Here is an 18377-nt window from a genome sequence, read left to right as displayed (position 1 = left end):
AAGCAATCCAGATCCCTCTGTATCAGTGACCTGTCTTCCTTGTTATTTACCTCTCTCCCAGTTTTTGTCTCCCTTGCAAACTTTATCAGTGATAATTTTTTTGTTTTCCTCCAGGTCATTAATAAAAATATTAACTACTGTCGGACCAAGAACTGACCCCTGCAGGACCCCAATAGAAATATACCCATTCTGTGATGATTTCTCATTTATAATTAAATTTTGAGACATATCAGTTAGCCAGATTTTGACACATTTAATGTGTGCCATGTTCATTTTATATATTTCTAGATTTTTAATCAGAATGTCATGTGGTACCAAGCCAAATGCCTTACAAAAGTCTAAGTATATAACATCAACATTATTATCTTTCAGAGTAACAGCCGTGTTAGTCTGTATTCGCAAAAAGAAAAGGAGTACTTGTGGCACCTTAGAGACTAACCAATTTATTAGAGCATAAGCTTTCGTGAGCTACAGCTCACTTCCTCAGATGCATATCGTGGAAACTGCAGCAGGCTTTATACATACACAGAGAATATGAAACAATACCTCCTCCCACCCCACTGTCCTGCTGGTAATAGCTTATCTAAAGTGATCATCAGGTGGGCCATTTCCAGCACAAATCCAGGTTTTCTCACCCTCCACACCCCCACACAAATTCACTTTCCTGCTGGTGATAGCCCATCCAAAGTGACAACTCTTTACACAATGTGCATGACAATCAAGTTGGGCTATTTCCTGCACAAATCCAGGTTTTCTCACATCCCCCCCACCCCCATACACACACAAACTCACTCTCCTGCTGGTAATAGCTCATCCAAACTGACCACTCTTCAAGTTTAAATCCAAGTTAAACCAGAACATCTGGGGGGGGGGGGGTTAGGAAAAAACAAGAGGAAACAGGCTACCTTGCATAATGACTTAGCCACTCCCAGTCTCTATTTAAGCCTAAATTAATAGTATCCAATTTGCAAATGAATTCCAATTCAGCAGTTTCTCGCTGGAGTCTGGATTTGAAGTTTTTTTGTTTTAAGATAGCGACCTTCATGTCTGTGATTGCGTGACCAGAGAGATTGAAGTGTTCTCCGACTGGTTTATGAATGTTATAATTCTTGACATCTGATTTGTGTCCATTTATTCTTTTACGTAGAGACTGTCCAGTTTGACCAATGTATATGGCAGAGGGGCATTGCTGGCACATGATGGCATATATCACATTGGTGGATGTGCAGGTGAACGAGCCTCTGATAGTGTGGCTGATGTTATTAGGCCCTGTGATGGTGTCCCCTGAATAGATATGTGGGCACAATTGGCAACGGGCTTTGTTGCAAGGATAAGTTCCTGGGTTAGTGGTTCTGTTGTGTGGCATGTGGTTGTTGGTGAGTATTTGCTTCAGGTTGCGGGGCTGTCTGTAGGCAAGGACTGGCCTGTCTCCCAAGATTTGTGAGAGTGTTGGGTCATCCTTTAGGATAGGTTGTAGATCCTTAATAATGCGTTGGAGGGGTTTTAGTTGGGGGCTGAAGGTGACGGCTAGTGGCGTTCTGTTATTTTCTTTGTTAGGCCTGTCCTGTAGTAGGTAACTTCTGGGAACTCTTCTGGCTCTATCAATCTGTTTCTTTACTTCTGCAGGTGGGTATTGTAGTTGTAAGAAAGCTTGACAGAGATCTTGTAGGTGTTTGTCTCTGTCTGAGGGGTTGGAGCAAATGCGGTTGTATCGCAGAGCTTGGCTGTAGACGATGGATCGTGTGGTGTGGTCAGGGTGAAAGCTGGAGGCATGCAGGTAGAAATAGCGGTCAGTAGGTTTCCGGTATAGGGTGGTGTTTATGTGACCATTGTTTATTAGCACTGTAGTGTCCAGGAAGTGGATCTCTTGTGTGGACTGGACCAGGCTGAGGTTGGTGGTGGGATGGAAATTGTTGAAATCATGGTGGAATTCGTCAAGGGCTTCTTTTCCATGGGTCCAGATGATGATGTCATCAATATAGCGCAAGTAGAGTAGGGGCTTTAGGGGACGAGAGCTGAGGAAGCGTTGTTCTAAATCAGCCATAAAAATGTTGGCATACTGTGGGGCCATGCGGGTACCCATAGCAGTGCCGCTGATCTGAAGGTATACATTGTCCCCAAATGTGAAGTAGTTATGGGTAAGGACAAAGTCACAAAGTTCAGCTACCAGGTTAGCCGTGACATTATCGGGGATAGTGTTCTTGACGGCTTGTAGTCCATCTTTGTGTGGAATGTTGGTGTAGAGGGCTTCTACATCCATAGTGGCCAGGATGGTGTTATCAGGAAGATCACCGATGGATTGAAGTTTCCTCAGGAAGTCAGTGGTGTCTCGAAGGTAGCTGGGAGTGCTGGTAGCGTAGGGCCTGAGGAGGGAGTCTACATAGCCAGACAATCCTGCTGTCAGGGTGCCAATGCCTGAGATGATGGGGCGCCCAGGATTTCCAGGTTTATGGATCTTGGGTAGTAGATAGAATATCCCAGGTCAGGGTTCCAGGGGTGTGTCTGTGCGGATTTGATCTTGTGCTTTTTCAGGAAGTTTCTTGAGCAAATGCTGTAGTTGCTTTTGGTAACTCTCAGTGGGATCAGAGGGTAATGGCTTGTAGAAACTCATGTTGGAGAGCTGCCGAGCAGCCTCTTGTTCATATTCCGACCTATTCATGATGACAACAGCACCTCCTTTATCAGCCTTTTTGATTATGATGTCAGAGTTGTTTCTGAGGCTGTGGATGGCATTGCGTTCCGCATGGCTGAGGTTATGGGGCAAGTGATGCTGCTTTTCCACAATTTCAGCCCGTGCACGTCGGCGGAAGCACTCTATGTAGAAGTCCAGTCTGCTGTTTCGACCTTCAGGAGGAGTCCACCTAGAATCCCTCTTTCTGTAGTGTTGGTAGGGAGAACTCTGTGGATTAGTATGCTGTTCAGAGGTATTTTGGAAATATTCCTTGAGTCGGAGACGTCGAAAATAGGATTCTAGGTCACCACAGAACTGAATCATGTTCGTGGGGGTGGAGGGGCAGAAGGAGAGGCCCCGAGATAGAACAGCTGCTTCTGCTGGGCTGAGAGTATAGTTGGATAGGTTAACAATATTGCTAGGTGGGTTGAGGGAACCATTGCTGTGGCCCCTTGTAGCATGTAGTAGTTTAGAAAGTTTAGTGTCCTTTTTCTTTTGTAGAGAAGCAAAGTGTGCGTTGTAAATGGCTTGTCTAGTTTTAATAAAATCCAGCCACAAGGAAGCTTGTGTGGAAGGTTGTTTTTTTATGAGAGTATCCATTTTTGAGAGCTCATTCTTAATCTTTCCCTGTTTGCTGTAGACGATGTTGATCAGGTGATGCCCCTCTGCCATATACATTGGTCAAACTGGACAGTCTCTACGTAAAAGAATAAATGGACACAAATCAGATGTCAAGAATTATAACATTCATAAACCAGTCGGAGAACACTTCAATCTCTCTGGTCACGCAATCACAGACATGAAGGTCGCTATCTTAAAACAAAAAAACTTCAAATCCAGACTCCAGCGAGAAACTGCTGAATTGGAATTCATTTGCAAATTGGATACTATTAATTTAGGCTTAAATAGAGACTGGGAGTGGCTAAGTCATTATGCAAGGTAGCCTGTTTCCTCTTGTTTTTTCCTAACCCCCCCCCCCAGATGTTTTGGTTTAACTTGGATTTAAACTTGAAGAGTGGTCAGTTTGGATGAGCTATTACCAGCAGGAGAGTGAGTTTGTGTGTGTATGGGGGTGGGGGGGATGTGAGAAAACCTGGATTTGTGCAGGAAATAGCCCAACTTGATTGTCATGCACATTGTGTAAAGAGTTGTCACTTTGGATGGGCTATCACCAGCAGGAGAGTGAATTTGTGTGTGGGGGGTGGAGGGTGAGAAAACCTGGATTTGTGCTGGAAATGGCCCACCTGATGATCACTTTAGATAAGCTATTACCAGCAGGACAGTGGGGTGGGAGGAGGTATTGTTTCATATTCTCTGTGTATATATAAAGCCTGCTGCAGTTTCCACGATATGCATCTGAGGAAGTGAGCTGTAGCTCACGAAAGCTTATGCTCTAATAAATTGGTTAGTCTCTAAGGTGCCACAAGTACTCCTTTTATTATTATCTTTATTAACCAAACTTGTAATCTCATCAAAAAAGGTATCAAGTTAGTTAGACACAAACCTATGTTGATTGGCATTAATTTTATTACCCTCCTATAAGGCTTTATTAATCAAGTCCCATAACAACTGATCCATTATGTTGCCTGCAATTGATGTCAGACTTGCAGGCCTATAATAACTCAGATCATCCTGTCTACCCTTTCAAAATATTGGCACAATATTAGCTTTCTTCTAATCTTCTAGAACTTCCCCGGTGTTCCAAGACTTATTGAAAATAAACATTAATGGTCTCTGAGCCCCTCAGCCAGCTCTTTTAAAATTCTTGGACATTATCAGGTTGTCCTATCAGTCTTCTGTTCCCAAGATTAATATGCCCAGGTGTTTTTAACCTTTCCTCATAGGTCACATTTTCTAAACTTTTCATCGCCATTGTTCTCCTCTGGACTCACTGCAATTTATGCACATCTTTTCTAAAGTGTGCCTCTCAGAATTGGACATAGCACTCCAGCTAAGACCTCTCCAGTGCCAAGTAGAGCAGGGCAATTACCTCATGTCTTACAAATAACACTCCTGTTGACATGTGTGACACTGGTAGACATGCTGCCAGCTCTTGTCAAGGCTGTAGGTGTCAGCGAGCATTGATAAATTCATAGCTGGAAACCAGACGTGCTCACCTATATGTTAGTATTGTTCAAGATAGGGGTTTGACTTATAAACATGTGTTTAGTGTTTAGACTCTGTAAAATGCTTGTAAATTGCTGCATACATTAATCTTACTTGTAATGTCTGTATCCAATAAGGCAGGGGTTTTCAAACTTCATTGCACCACAACGCCCCTTCTGACGACAAAAATTACTACATGACCCCAGGAGGGGGGACTGAAGCCTTGGCCCACCCAAGCCCCCACCAGGGGTATCAGGTGGCCAAAGCCAAAGGGCTTCAACTCTGGGTGGGAGGGCCTGTAACATGAGCTCTACCGCCCAGGGATGAAGCTGAAGCCTGAGCCCCACAGGCTTCAACTTTGGCCCCAGACAGTGGGGCTCAGGCTTTGGCTTCGGCCCCTGGCTCCAGCAAGCCTAATGCCAGCCCTGGCAACCCTATGAAAACAGCACTTTGAGGTCCAGACCCAAAGTTTGAGAACTGCTGCCATAAGGTAATATGTAAGTTTTGCTTTATAACTGTAAAAATGCCTGCTCTTAACTTGTGAACCAAGGCAGGGGAAGTGGTTCCCTTGCCCATCAAGGACTATCAAAACTAAGTGGGCCATTGTGAAACACCACAATATAAAGACTGGGTTGACGCCCCTCTCACACCCATGAAGGTGCTACGTACAAGGAAGCTGGTCCCATCAGCTTGAATTCTGGAAGAAGAAAATAAAGACAGCTGACATGAAAATTCTTGATCTCTTTGCTGTTTGGACTCTCACAGGGCTGGAGCTATGAAATAGAAGCAGAGATCCCCAGGGTCAAGGGCTGGCCCTAAAAGACATTCAGTGCTGACAAATTAATACTACAGTTCTGTCATCTTTTGGAACCACAGACTGTAACTCATATATATATATATATATATGTTGCCTCCTTTAACCTTTAAATAATTCTCTCATTTCTTTTTCCTAGTTAATATATTCTTAGTTAGTTTACTATAGTACTGGCTACAAGCATTCTCTTTGGTGTGAGATATGAGGTACAAATTGACCTAGGGTAAGTGACTGGTCTCTTGGAAGCAACCTGAAGCCCTCAGGAAGCAACCTGAATCTTTTGTGATCTTTGATATGTGGGAACCACTATAAACTAAATCCAGCTCATTTGGGTGGCAAGATAGACGGGAATGCCCAAGGGGACTGTCTGTGAATCCATGGCACGATTGTTATAGTACTTCAGGAGTTCACATTTGTTACTGGGTTGGTGAAATCGAATTACAGAACATACAACCAGTTTGAGGTGTATGTCCTGCTTTTGACTGTCTACCCTGAGCTTGGCATTCATGGTCGTGAACCACTCCAGATAGCGTGACAGAATATTAGCTTTTTTCCCAACTGTATCACATTGTTGACTCATATTCAATTTCTGATCCACTATTCCGCCCAGATACTTTTCAGCAGTGCTATCATTTGGCTGGTCATTCCTCATTTTGTAGTTGTGCATTTGGTTTCTCTTTCCTAAGTGTAGTAGGCTGGTTCAGCATGATTTATTCTTGACAAATCCATACTGGCTATTCCTTAGAACCCTATTATCCTCTAGGTGCTTACAAACTGATTGTTTAATAATTTATTACAGTATCTCTCCAGGGTATCAAAGTTAGGCTGATGGATCTATAATTCCCTGGGCCCTCTTGGTTCCCCTTGTTGAAAGCTAGATGCTGTGCCCTACCTTTGAAAATAACAAAGAAAAATCAAACAAGTTATTCTGAATTTTATCCATTCAACTGAACGCCACATTGACCAATGTAAAAGAGGGGTGAACTGAGCAGCACTAGTTGGAAATGGTATTGAGAACATATATACATACATATATATATTAGAATGATCATGACAAGTGATGATCATATAAAAATGTCAGTGTTTTTTATTACTATTAATAATCATCTTTATTATGGTAGAGTGTACGGGCCAACCAAGAGTGGGGCCTCATTGTGCTAGTTACTGTACAACCACAGAATAGTAGACAGTCTCCGTGCCAAAGAGATTACAATCTAGATAGACAAGACGGATACAGGGTGATATCACTAAATCCCCATGGCATGGCTTTCAAAGATGCTCACATGCAGCAGTTCCCCATGTCACAGAAGCCCTCATTATGCAAACTTCTCCGTGCGGCTGGACCCCTTTGCCTGTGAAAAGCAGGTTGCAGGATCAGAGCGTAAGGTCCTGATCCTATTAACACTTACACATGTGCTTAACTTTAGCACCAGGAGTAGTCCCAGGGAAATCATAGGACAGCTAAGTGCAAGCATAAGTGTTTGCAGGACTGGGGCCTTATTTAGGTGCCTATATGTGGACATAGGATTCTAACTGTAGACAACCTATTTTGAATGGCCTCAGTGCAGACGCTATTAATGTTTTCCATATGGAATGATTTCTTCCCCTCCCCTTTTTTTTTAGGAGAGCTCTAGCACCCTGAAGAAGCCCAGGAGGAGTGTAAGTTTTGTCCTCATTAATGCGTGTTACCTACACAGTTTACTGCTTGGTAAGGGCCCTGCTCTTGAAAACTGCTGTACATAGGCAGAATCCTGTGGCAAACAGAGCCCCACTCATGTGGCCCACCCTCTTCCTCAGACCAGCTTGCAGGAAAAGGGCCTAAGGGCTCAATCCTGCAAGGTATGTAATGCAATGGGAGTTTAAGACACTGGGCACCTCATAGACACGACAGGATTTGGCCCAGAATTAGAGCAAACCTTGCTTTGTGAGCTGGCTGCTAATTGGTCAGTGGGGCAAATGCAACCTGCTGGTGTGACCCCCAAGCATCTCTGTATTCTTTCCATACACAATATGTGCAACATCTGCCTCGTGCGATATCATTTAAAAACTAACAACACACTGATCGTCGGTATTCTTGTGTAATGTATGTACAAAATGCATATTCAGAGTTATGAACATAAACTGAAATTATGAGTACAATGTGTTTACCAGACAAGTCTGGGGAACGGGGAACTGGTTTCTCAAAGACAAAGGACAAGCCGACGCCTCTAGCCAGGTGTCAAAGCTGATTGGCAATCACTGGTCAAGTGACCATTCTTTTGCAAAGAACGGGGACAGGAACAGATCAATCTGCATTTTAGCAAACAACAACATGGAACTTCTTTCACCATGAGGGGTAACCCTCAGGAAAATGCATTTAAATGGGTGACTGGACTATAAAAGTGAGGGGCAAAACACCCTAGGTTATCTCTCTCTCTCTCTCTCTCTCTTTCTTTCTCTTTCATCTAAGGAGACAAAGGAACCAGCCCTTTGACTTTGAGGGAGATCCTGACCTGAGAATTTGGTCAGCCATGTTGCTGGGAACCCATGGTAAGGATTTTACCTTGAACCAAGTCTAGCTTGTTAAGTTTTAGCTATTAGGAAGCGTTTCATCTTTATTTTTCTTGTAATCACTTCAGACTTTAATACCTTATACTTGTACTCACTTAAAATCTCTCTCTTTGTAGTTAAATACATTTGTTTTATTTTTTTAATCTAAACTAATTCAGTGTTGTGTTTAAACTGAACAGTTTGGTAATTCCAATTAAAGCAGCAAACTGTTGAATATTGACGCATTCAGGAGCAACGGACCTTTAATATCTGAACTGTCCAGGAGAGGGCAGGGAAGTGCAGAACACATGTTTTTGGGAAAATTTGGGACTGGGAGTATGTTGGGGTCATCTTCTTGCAAGCTGTAACCAAGGCTGGTGGAAGCCAGAGTGTGATTGGAGTGCTGCTGACAGGTCAGAGTTGCTGGACAGTGCTGCAGTTACACACAGATACACAGGGTGTGACCTACATGCTGTTAGGCCAATGGTTTTTAACCTGTGGTCTGCAGACCCCTGGGAGACCACAGACTATCTCAAAAATTTCTAAAGGGGTTTGCAACTCCATTTGAAAATGTTTAGGGGTCCACAATTGAAAAAAGGTTGAAAACCACTGTGTTAGGCTGTTTGTGAATGGCCCTGGTTGGGAGCTACAACAGCAAAGCACTGTGAGGCACCCAAGGTTGTGGAGGAGGCAGTGACACAGCCCTCACTGGTCTGGACTGCACCCCAGAATGTGACAGCTGAGTAGGACTGAAATCTGTACACTCCAGGTATGACTACATTAGAAATGCTACAGTGGCGCAGCTTTAGTGCTGTCATGTCAACACTACAGTGACAGAAGAGAATCTTCCACCGCTCTAGTACATCCATTTGTCCAGGAGGCAATAGCTAGGTTGATGGAAGAATTCTTCCATCGGTATTTACACCAGGACTTAGGTCATCTTAATTACATTGCACAGGGCATGACATTTTTCACAGCCCTGAGTGATGTAATTAAGCCAACCTAACTTTGTAGTGTAGACCAGACCTGACTAACAGATTTGTTTGCACCTTCCCCCATCAGTAGATTTACTGTAGTCTGACAGAGTAGACTTGCCATTACATTTACAGTACAATCAACAAAACAGAGGGTGAAGCTCAGTGATTAAGACCCCAAGATTTCAAAGTTTTTTGACAGGAAGCAGACATACCTATGTCCGCCATCCCAGGAATGAGCTAATCTAGGCAGACAGCCTGTACATTATGCCACAGCATGCAATTGTTTTATTTCATAGGAGCAACATTGCTTAAGAAGACTGGCCAATTTTTAGTTCTTCATTAGGATTTTTATTAACAAACTGCTAGACATTTCTGCCTCACCAGTACCCTATTTTGTCTTCCTTTCAGAGGCAGCCTTGAGTTCAAAGAGGTACTGACACGTAGTTTAAATCCCAGATTTTACATCCTGGACCTTTAAAATGGTTAAAGCTGAAAAGTGGAAAACAGAAAATCTGCAGTTTAGTCTTGCTTCTGCTAGAGACTTGCTGTGGGACTTAAAGCTAGTAATGTAAACCTCTCTGTACCTCAGTCTCCACATCTATGAAATAAGGATATTGCTACTTACTTCCCTGATATGTGTAGCACACTTTGAGATCCTTGGATGGAATTAATGCAACACTGGCAGCAGCAATGCAACCTGCCTCATGCTGCCTTACTAAAGTGCCGCATTCCTTGTCATGGATGGAAGGCTAATATATCCTCTATGCCCATTCAATCCTTGTCCTTTTTTTTTTTTTGAGACAGCCAGCGATGGGCTTTTATGCGGACACCTATGTAGTAGTTAGATCGAACCTGCTGACTCATTTCACATTAAATGGGCCGTCAAATAGCCATGAGATGGAAATGTGGTTTAGTCATTAGTTGACCTGAATCAAAAATGAGTGAATCATCTACAGATGATAAAATATATATTCCATTAACATACCCACAGGGAGCATCCTGACCTCTACTTTTACACAAGGACCTGCAGCTGTTGACCAGCTAACTATTTGGGGAGATGGAAATAACATGACACTGTTTTTAGTGCATTTAGTTTAAGTCCCTACTACAAAAAGTACTTGGCCAAGATGTCAAGGTCAGATTACGAGCAGGACTCCAGCTCCTCAAAGCTCCTTCTGGCTATTGCCAGGCAGATTCAATAAAATGCAACTGATTTGGGTTAGACAGCAAAAAATATTTTAGTAGAGGCAGAACTGATTTTATAGAGATCTGTATATATACACAGAGACCTATAGACTAAATTCCTGTATTAATGCATGGAATACATACAACATATGTGACAAAAGTGGAAATTTGCCTTTGCTGTCTTTCTAACATGCCCCAACCATGAACTGGAGGAGCAAGAGAATAGTTTAATCTCCATAGTCAGTTCAATTCTTGCCCTTTTTACTGAGTCTGCCAAGTAGATTGTCAGTTGTTGTGAAAGAAATGTTTGAATACATGACCTGAGTGTACCCTAAATGCTCAAGTACTAGAAGACAAAGAAAAAGAACCTCAGATTCATAATTTGTTTTAAGTCACATAATTTTAAGCCAATATGATTTCGGGAGGGGCCAACTCATGATTTTTGAATGCTTTGAGTTGGCAACAATACCTGCTTCTTAGATGTCTCTGCCTCATGGTAGAGCTTCTGTCTGTAATCTTACACAGTTCCTCCTGGGTACCTTCCGGTTAAAGATTTAAGTAAACAGTTTACATATCCTCACACATCTACTGCCTTTTATTATTTTCAAACTTCTCATAGGGAGAGCGAAAAAATAAAATCAAAACTATATCATAAGAGAATATTTGACTTTGTTCCTTTAAATTGTTTGGTTCTTGGTAATAAACATATCAGATCTGTATATTCTATATGTAGATATATAAAAAGGGATATGTACTTTCAAAAGCATTATCTTAGCCAGGAGTTGAAAGGATGCTGAGGAGCAATTGTCTCGTCTCCAAACTATTAGCAAAATACAAAACCAAAATAATTTGCACACCTAATATATTTTAAAGTATGAACACAGGTTTATTTTATTTAAAAAGCTTACAAAGAACAAATTTTTAATTACTTCTTTCCTTTTTCAAGTACAAACCCTCATATATTCAACACATATACTAGTATTTAGTAAATCAAAAGCCTGAAATTTAGAGTGATGATAACACATCTCAAAAATCACATTTTTAAAATTAAAAAAGAAAAGAGAGGAGTAGGATTTTGGAGAGGAGAAATACCATACTGTTATATTTAAAGGAAACTATCTGTTTAACGAGAGAGAGATATGTCTATCCATATATACACAAGCATTAAGCAGAAAAAGATCCTTAATGTTACCTGTAATTAATGTACAGGTCTCATCTATAATAAAATCAATATTCTGCCCAAATAAGGTTATTATAACATGATCACCATAAATACAAAATAATTATACAGTTCACAGAAATAAAAAGTGCGAAACTGAATCAAGCTAATTTAAGAATTTGCCTGAGCTCTATTATGTTACATTACATTATCTCATATGTTAATTAGGCCCTGATTTTCCAAAGATTTACACACATGCTTAATTTTGCACACTATGAGTAGTCTCAATGAGATCACATGTGATTATTTTTAAGCACATGGGTAAGTGTTTGAAGGATCAGAACTCATGATTATCATCACTTTGCTAAGGATGGCACTGCGCCAACAATCGTTTGTTTGATTTCCTACTCAAAGAATTATATGGCTTTAAAATTACTTAAGAAAAAAACTGTATTCATAATTACAGATTCCACTGTAAAACCAGTTACATTATTACTAGATTGCAAAAACACTATGGGCTTGTCTACAGGGCAAGTTGCTGCGCAGCAAGCCAAGGTATCCCTCTTCTGTGGTTCAGCACCACTCTAGACGTCTGGCTCCCCAGCAGTTGCCTTTCTTGGGAGGAAAACTGCATCTCTCTCCCTTCTAACTAGGGTATTATAAGGCTGAACAGTTCCCTGCCTTCACTGTGTTATTCCCCAGCAAAGTGAGGCTGCCTAACCATTCCTGTTTTACTTATTCCGCAAAGACAGTAAACAGTGTAATTATCATAGTTAATCTACCACACCGCTCTTTCTAAGCAAAAACATTTATTCTTAAGGTAAAAGCATTAAAGAAACAACATATTAAAACTAATCAAAGAACCGACACAGAGGCTAATAAGCTTACCAGAGATCACCCCCTCACTCTGACAAGACCTCTTGCTGATCATCAGTCTTCAAACCCTATACAGGGTTTCCCTGTGGTCACCAGTTCACGACAGCTTCAGCTCAGAACAAACACCCAGCCTGGGCCAAATCCTTCCAACCCTTCCCTAAGGATTGGGGACCCCCGTGGATCAGATGTCCGGTTGGATGGTTTGCTTGACCACAAAGAAGGCCCTGAAACAGTTTAAACTCAGGCTATTTATCCAAAAATCCTTACTTTGTCTGTTGGTCTCCAGAGAATCCAGTCTGATCAGTATATGTGAGCCTCTCTCCAGGTGGGCGTACCTCTCTGGAGGTGTTATAAGCTTAATGAACTTGCCTAGCCTCTGTCCCCCGTCATTCTTTTTAGTTCCTGGAGTAGCACTGGTCCCCCTTGTTCCCTGGGAATTATACAAAATCCCTGGCCCTCGTCAATGATATCCCTGGACAATGATACATCAACTTAATTCAGTAAGGTTTGTCCAGGATATTGCAGGAAATTGCCATACCTGTCACACGGACAGTGCAATGAAAGTCCCAGAAACTGCACACCAGGACTTTCATTGTGCTGTAGCAGTGTCCGCTGGCACACTGCAGATTCATATCCTGGCTTGCCGTGCAGTAACTTGCTGTGTAGACAAATCCTACAGTTTATGACTGAGAAGTGATCCAGGCATGCTCATCTGGGGAATAATTAGGTGCTGCTGAGCTAAGATAAAACTCAGAACTTTACAAAGAGGCTGGGCTTCACACTCACGATAAGCATGGGCTTGGCTAGAAGCCAGCACAGGGAATGCTGGAGATGGAAGAGTTGGTCTGTTTATATTATTTTGTGTTTATAGATAGTCCTGTTTTGCAAGTTTTATGAAGGGAATGTGTCCAGGGACACTGAGGGGGTTTTGTTGCTGTTTTAATTGTGCTAGATACAAAAACAATAAACCTGAAACCTTCAAAGAGGATTTTTTCATTTTGCTTAACCTAAGCCTCCTATGAACTTTCTATCTGGCTGTTATTATCTCAGCCCTGTCACAATGATAAATATAGAGTGCTGCTTCCTGCATGTTGGACCTGATTAGTTATTTATCACAGAAAGATGTTACTTGTTTTTTAAGAGATGGGTACTAAATTTCACAGTGTCAACAAAAAGAATTAAAAATATAAAATCAGAAAAAGAAGGTGAGTTTCTATTTATTTGTTAGTTATTAAGATGTTCAGGATACACATTTAGGCTCTAATTCCATCATTGTCACCAGTGATTTTAAAATAAGAAAAATGTTTGCAGCTGATTTCCCCAAAAACGTTTGTATACATTGAAAAATTAATAAATACATCTCACTGACAAATTGCACATGGATTAATGCTACTCTTAAGAGTTTTTTTCTGAAAAATCACGTGGGCATATTCATTGCTCTCTCAGAAATGCATCCGATGAAGTGAGCTGTAGCTCACGAAAGCTTATGCTCAAATAAATTTGTTAGTCTCTAAGGTGCCACAAGTACTCCTTTTCTTTTTTCAGAAATGAGGGACAATTTAAAATGATGACTGAATGATATTTAAAATGTTTTATTGAAACACACTAATAACAAATTCATCATAAGGTCCTGATCACTTATGCATGTGTTTAATTTGACTACTATTGATGGGACTGGTTAGGAGTTTAAAATGTTTCATTGAAACACACTAATAACAAATTCATCATAAGGTCCTGATCACTTATGCATGTGTTTAATTTGATTACTATTGATGGGACTGGTTAGGAGTTAAGCGTGTGTTTCCGGGCTTGGGGCATAAGAGAGAGATTTAGGCTCTGATCCTGTAAATGCATACTCACATGTGTAAATTTACTCATAGGAGTAACCCCATGGAGGCCTATGGAATCAACATCCAGATTAAATGAATCCAGAGTCTTCCTATTTTTAGGAAACATTTCAAAATCTTCCTCTTTGATAAAGTCTTTCCATATAGCAAGAATGGCAGTCACAAAACCAATACCCTTTACTACTCATCCTTCCTGAAACAGACCCCAAATGAACAAACAGACCACATAAACCAACAAATAACCCGCTCCCAAGGAAGGGTTTTTTCCCCCCTCAAAGGAAGATGCTGTGAAGTCTAGCAGGGACTTTGCTCTTGCTAATCTATTTCACATAGATGGTGCTCAGATAGTAAGGTGATGGGTGGTGGCAGTATAAAACCCTTAGATATGAGCTTAGAAGATAATGTTTGCACTTCACGATCCAAGAGACACCGACAAGGTTTTCATCTCGGGGCCAAAAGACCAAACCCATCAAGACACTTGACCATAGTCTTTAACAGGCCGAGAACCAACTTACACTTGATCTTGGCTCAAGGAAGCCAAGAAGCATATGCATAAATGTCTGCAGGATCAGGGCAATACTCCAGTATACTCCAGCTCCCCCAGGTCTTTCCTTTCTCATTTTAGTTAGCAGGTTAAAAAGCTCCTTTATTTTCCTTTTCCAGTCCTCTCCCCTTTCTCCTTCCCTTTTCTCGCTCAGCGCCTTTGGCAGGCGAGATGCTCGTTATCACTATTTTCCTGCTCATAAGCTCTCCCCCTCCCCCCCAACAAAAAACAGCCCGGGGTAAGGTTAATAACACCGCTGTATGTTGGGAGGCAGTGCAGCGGGCCCTTTAAAACCGAGCCACCGGGCTCTGCCTCCGCCCATCTCCTGCATGGGCCAGGCCTCCCCCTGACCCAGGAACAGGAACGTCCTCTCAGCGGGCCGGCTGGCGGCTGGGACCCGGAAGGCATCGCGCCGCAGACTCCGTACATTGAGTCACGCACAGGGGAGGTTGCGGGAGCCGCAGCTGCAGCAGGCGGGACGCTTTCTTTTGCGTGTTGGGGCTGAGCTGCTGTGTATGCGCTGCATCCCCTGCTCCCGAGTCAGCGGGAGCCCCGTGGCCCTAGCAGTTTGGGGCCCGCGGGTGGGGGTGGGGGGGGCAGGTTGGCTTTCAGTGCAGTGGCAGGTGCTTGGTTTCCAGGGCAGGTTGCTGCCCTTGCTTCCCCCAAAGGAGAGGAGAGGGTGGGGTGTTTGCAGCGGCGAAGAGGTCCGAGGGGGAATCCTCCAGCACAGCCGCGGCCACCATGGGAGCTGAGCAAAGTGCAGAAGCTGAGAACCGGCCAAATGACCTGAGCAGTTCAGGTCGGTCTCTCTGTGTCCCCCCACCCCCATCTCTCTCACCCCTTTGCTCCAGTCATAACCCACCAGTCACAGGGGTATGCGGGAGGGGACAGCAGCAGCATAAACCCTTGTGTGCAGTCTGGATTTCTGGGGCGATTTGGGTGGTGCTGGTTTGAGGAGTGGCAGGGATTTTTGTGTACTCTTGTTGATACGTAGCTGGATGATTATATGTCTTACTGAGCCATATGTGTTTGCATGATGTTTTACAGGAGACTAAAATGGCACAGTCCCTGCTTATACATGTGTCAGGAATGCACCAAATTGACAGCAAGAGGGGTAGTGAGGGGGACAAGACACAACTTCTATAGCAAGGGAAAACAGCATTTGATGGTGGAGCCTTAGGGGTGTGTTGTGCCCCCGCTCCACACCGCAGAAAGCAGCTTGTATATGTTGCTATAGTTCTTCCTTTTATTCCTGTTGTAGGTGGGCGATTGTGAAGCGGCATCTGTGTATGGAGGGATCAGGATGATGAGGGGGTGGGTAATTTGTATACAAGAGGTGGGAGACTGTTTGGTCCCAAGGGGTGGCAAGGCAGAAGAATACTAAAATATCTCTTAAGAGTAAGAGATGGGAACAGAAACAGAGATGTTGTTCAGAGCCTTGAAGGTGAGGATCAGCATTACATTCATGCAAAAGATGAAACGAGTGAAGGGACAATGAAGAGGAAATTTGTGACAAAGGGAGAAAAAGATCTGTCTAATTTCATCCCTGCATGTTAATGATCATATTGTGTATACTGGCAGATGTGTCTCAGGAGAGTGGGGGAATACGGCAGGCAACATGGCCACAGAGTGTCTTGTTAGCACACTTCAGCTCTCTCGGGCTATGCTGCATGCTAATCAGATGGCCATGGGAGGATGGAGGAGCTTTTAGCCCCAGCCAAGGTTTCTGGAGAAAGGTGTGGAAAGAGACTTCAGCAGAGTTTGTTTTATTTAATTTTCATCACAATGAGTAACAATATTAGTTTAAAACAAATAGCTGAAACACCATGTACAACCAATTAACTGCAGAAAGTGACTGTAGCAGGAAATATTTTGAGGATTTTAAAAAACCCTAAATGTAATAGGATAGTGTCACCTTCAAAATCATGTGTTGTCAAAAATATCTTTACTTGTGTTACTAAAACCCTTTAGAGTATTAAAAATGAAAGAACTATAAATATGCTGTATTTGCCTGTGTGTGTGTGTTTTATATGTACTTTTTTACATTTTTCTAGATAGTGGCATGAACAAAAGTAAAACTGACTTTGTAAATGTTCACTAAGTCCCTAACTGTCTTGTGGGGGTGGTTTTTGTTTTTGTTTTTTTTGTTTTAAATGGAAACATTTCTGTTGTTCTTTGGCTTGTTTTTAATAACATTAAAATTTTAGGTCAAATTTAAATTTATAATGACACTCTCTAGAATTTTAAGAAGTGCAGCATGTCTGGGTCTAAGTGAAGGTTTGAAATGGCCAACAGCAGTTACTTTCTGAAAGCTCAATCTACTTTTAAGTAACAAATATTCTTTATTCTGCATTCCATTGACTTTTAAAAAACCCTGGAATAATGCTATCAAGCAGAACCTCTTATAACCAGTGAAAGTAGAAGAGCACTATGAAGTCCATTTAACTTACCTGGGAGGCATCTAGGTACTCCAGTGGTGTCTGCTATAGAAAACCTTTAATATAGACAGAGTGCACACACCACAGTCATATTTTTTGACAAAGGATGAAGCAGATCAGTAGTGACAGAGTTAGCACTGTACGGCCTTATTCATTTAAATGTTTGATTTACTTATTTTTTCCCCACAGCATCTCCTTCTCCAGCCAAGCAACGAGCTAAAATGGATGACATTGTGGTGGTGGCTCCGGGAACACAGTCCTCGCGGAACGTAAGCAATGATCCTGATGTGATAAAATTGCAAGAGATTCCAACTTTCCAACCCCTTTTGACAGGTAAGAGAGAATTTTCCGTTCTCTTCCCCCTGCCCCCCTGGGCACTTTTTCCCCTTAGGAAACTCAGTGGGGGACACAACCCCATCTCTATCAGAGTCCAGGTTCCTGATGATCTAATCACTTCCCTTCTTTCCCCAATCTATGTTTTATGCCTTGCACCCATAAGCCCTAAACTGCTGTTGCTATCCTGAGGAGTGGTGAGCCGGGGCAATGGCATAATGGGAATGTTGGAAGTTCTGCCTCTCCCAGAGGCCAGGGGCACGCTTTTGTGATTACAAGAGATCTAGAGATCTGGTTTAGTTGTTAGGTTGCCCAGCCTGGTCCGAGTACGTTAAGACTGTTTTGGACTTTTTGTTATTGGAGGCTATTGGAAAATGGGTAGAGAGAAAGAAAGTACCCTTTGGCGCCTATGGAACATAATAGTGTCCCCTAGTATCAGTTCATTTCCTTTATTCCCACCACATCGTCTTCCTTCCCTTCACCCCATCCTTATTCTTTTGCTTGTTCTATTCCCCTTTCTGAGCTGACCCTTCCGTTGTCCTTGCTGCTCAGTTGCTTTTCTGGTACTTTGTATGAAAGTGATACTTCACATTTCTGAGTGTGTTGCTGATAGGAGCACCATGTCTGTCTGTTACCTTGGTGTTGCCTGCATGCTATATAGCAGGGGTGGCCAAACCGTGGCTTAGGATGAGCCATATGCAGCTCTTTTATAGTTAAAGTGCGACTTGCGGAGTCCCCTCTGCCCCCCCGCGACTCCTTCAATCTCTGCCTACCGGACTTACGTGGAGGGAGTGGGAGGCACAATTTAAAGATTTGCCCCCCCCCAACAGCTTGAGTCATGCCCCCTCCCCCTTACTCTTAGTGGCCTCTCCCTCCAGCTCTCGGCTGTTTGCCATGC

At 42.6% G+C, this 18377-nt stretch overlaps 1 protein-coding gene across 1 annotated transcript in view; it reads left to right on the top strand.

Moving 5' to 3' along the window:
* Positions 1–15080: 15080 nt before the first annotated feature.
* The window catches only part of BORCS5 (BLOC-1 related complex subunit 5), a 126132-nt gene continuing 122835 nt past the window's right edge, over positions 15081–18377 (top strand). Inside the window, exons 1-2 of the mRNA XM_084636717.1 lie at positions 15081–15507; positions 17336–17479. Of these exons, the coding sequence (XP_084492843.1) occupies positions 15450–15507; positions 17336–17479 (202 nt within the window). The 5' untranslated portion in view covers positions 15081–15449. The remainder of the gene's footprint in view (positions 15508–17335; positions 17480–18377) is intronic.

Source organism: Lepidochelys olivacea (genome assembly GCF_965140295.1).
Source record: "Lepidochelys olivacea isolate rLepOli2 genome assembly, chromosome: 1".
Taxonomy (NCBI): domain Eukaryota; kingdom Metazoa; phylum Chordata; order Testudines; family Cheloniidae; genus Lepidochelys; species Lepidochelys olivacea.
This window is presented reverse-complemented; position numbering and strand designations above follow the sequence as displayed.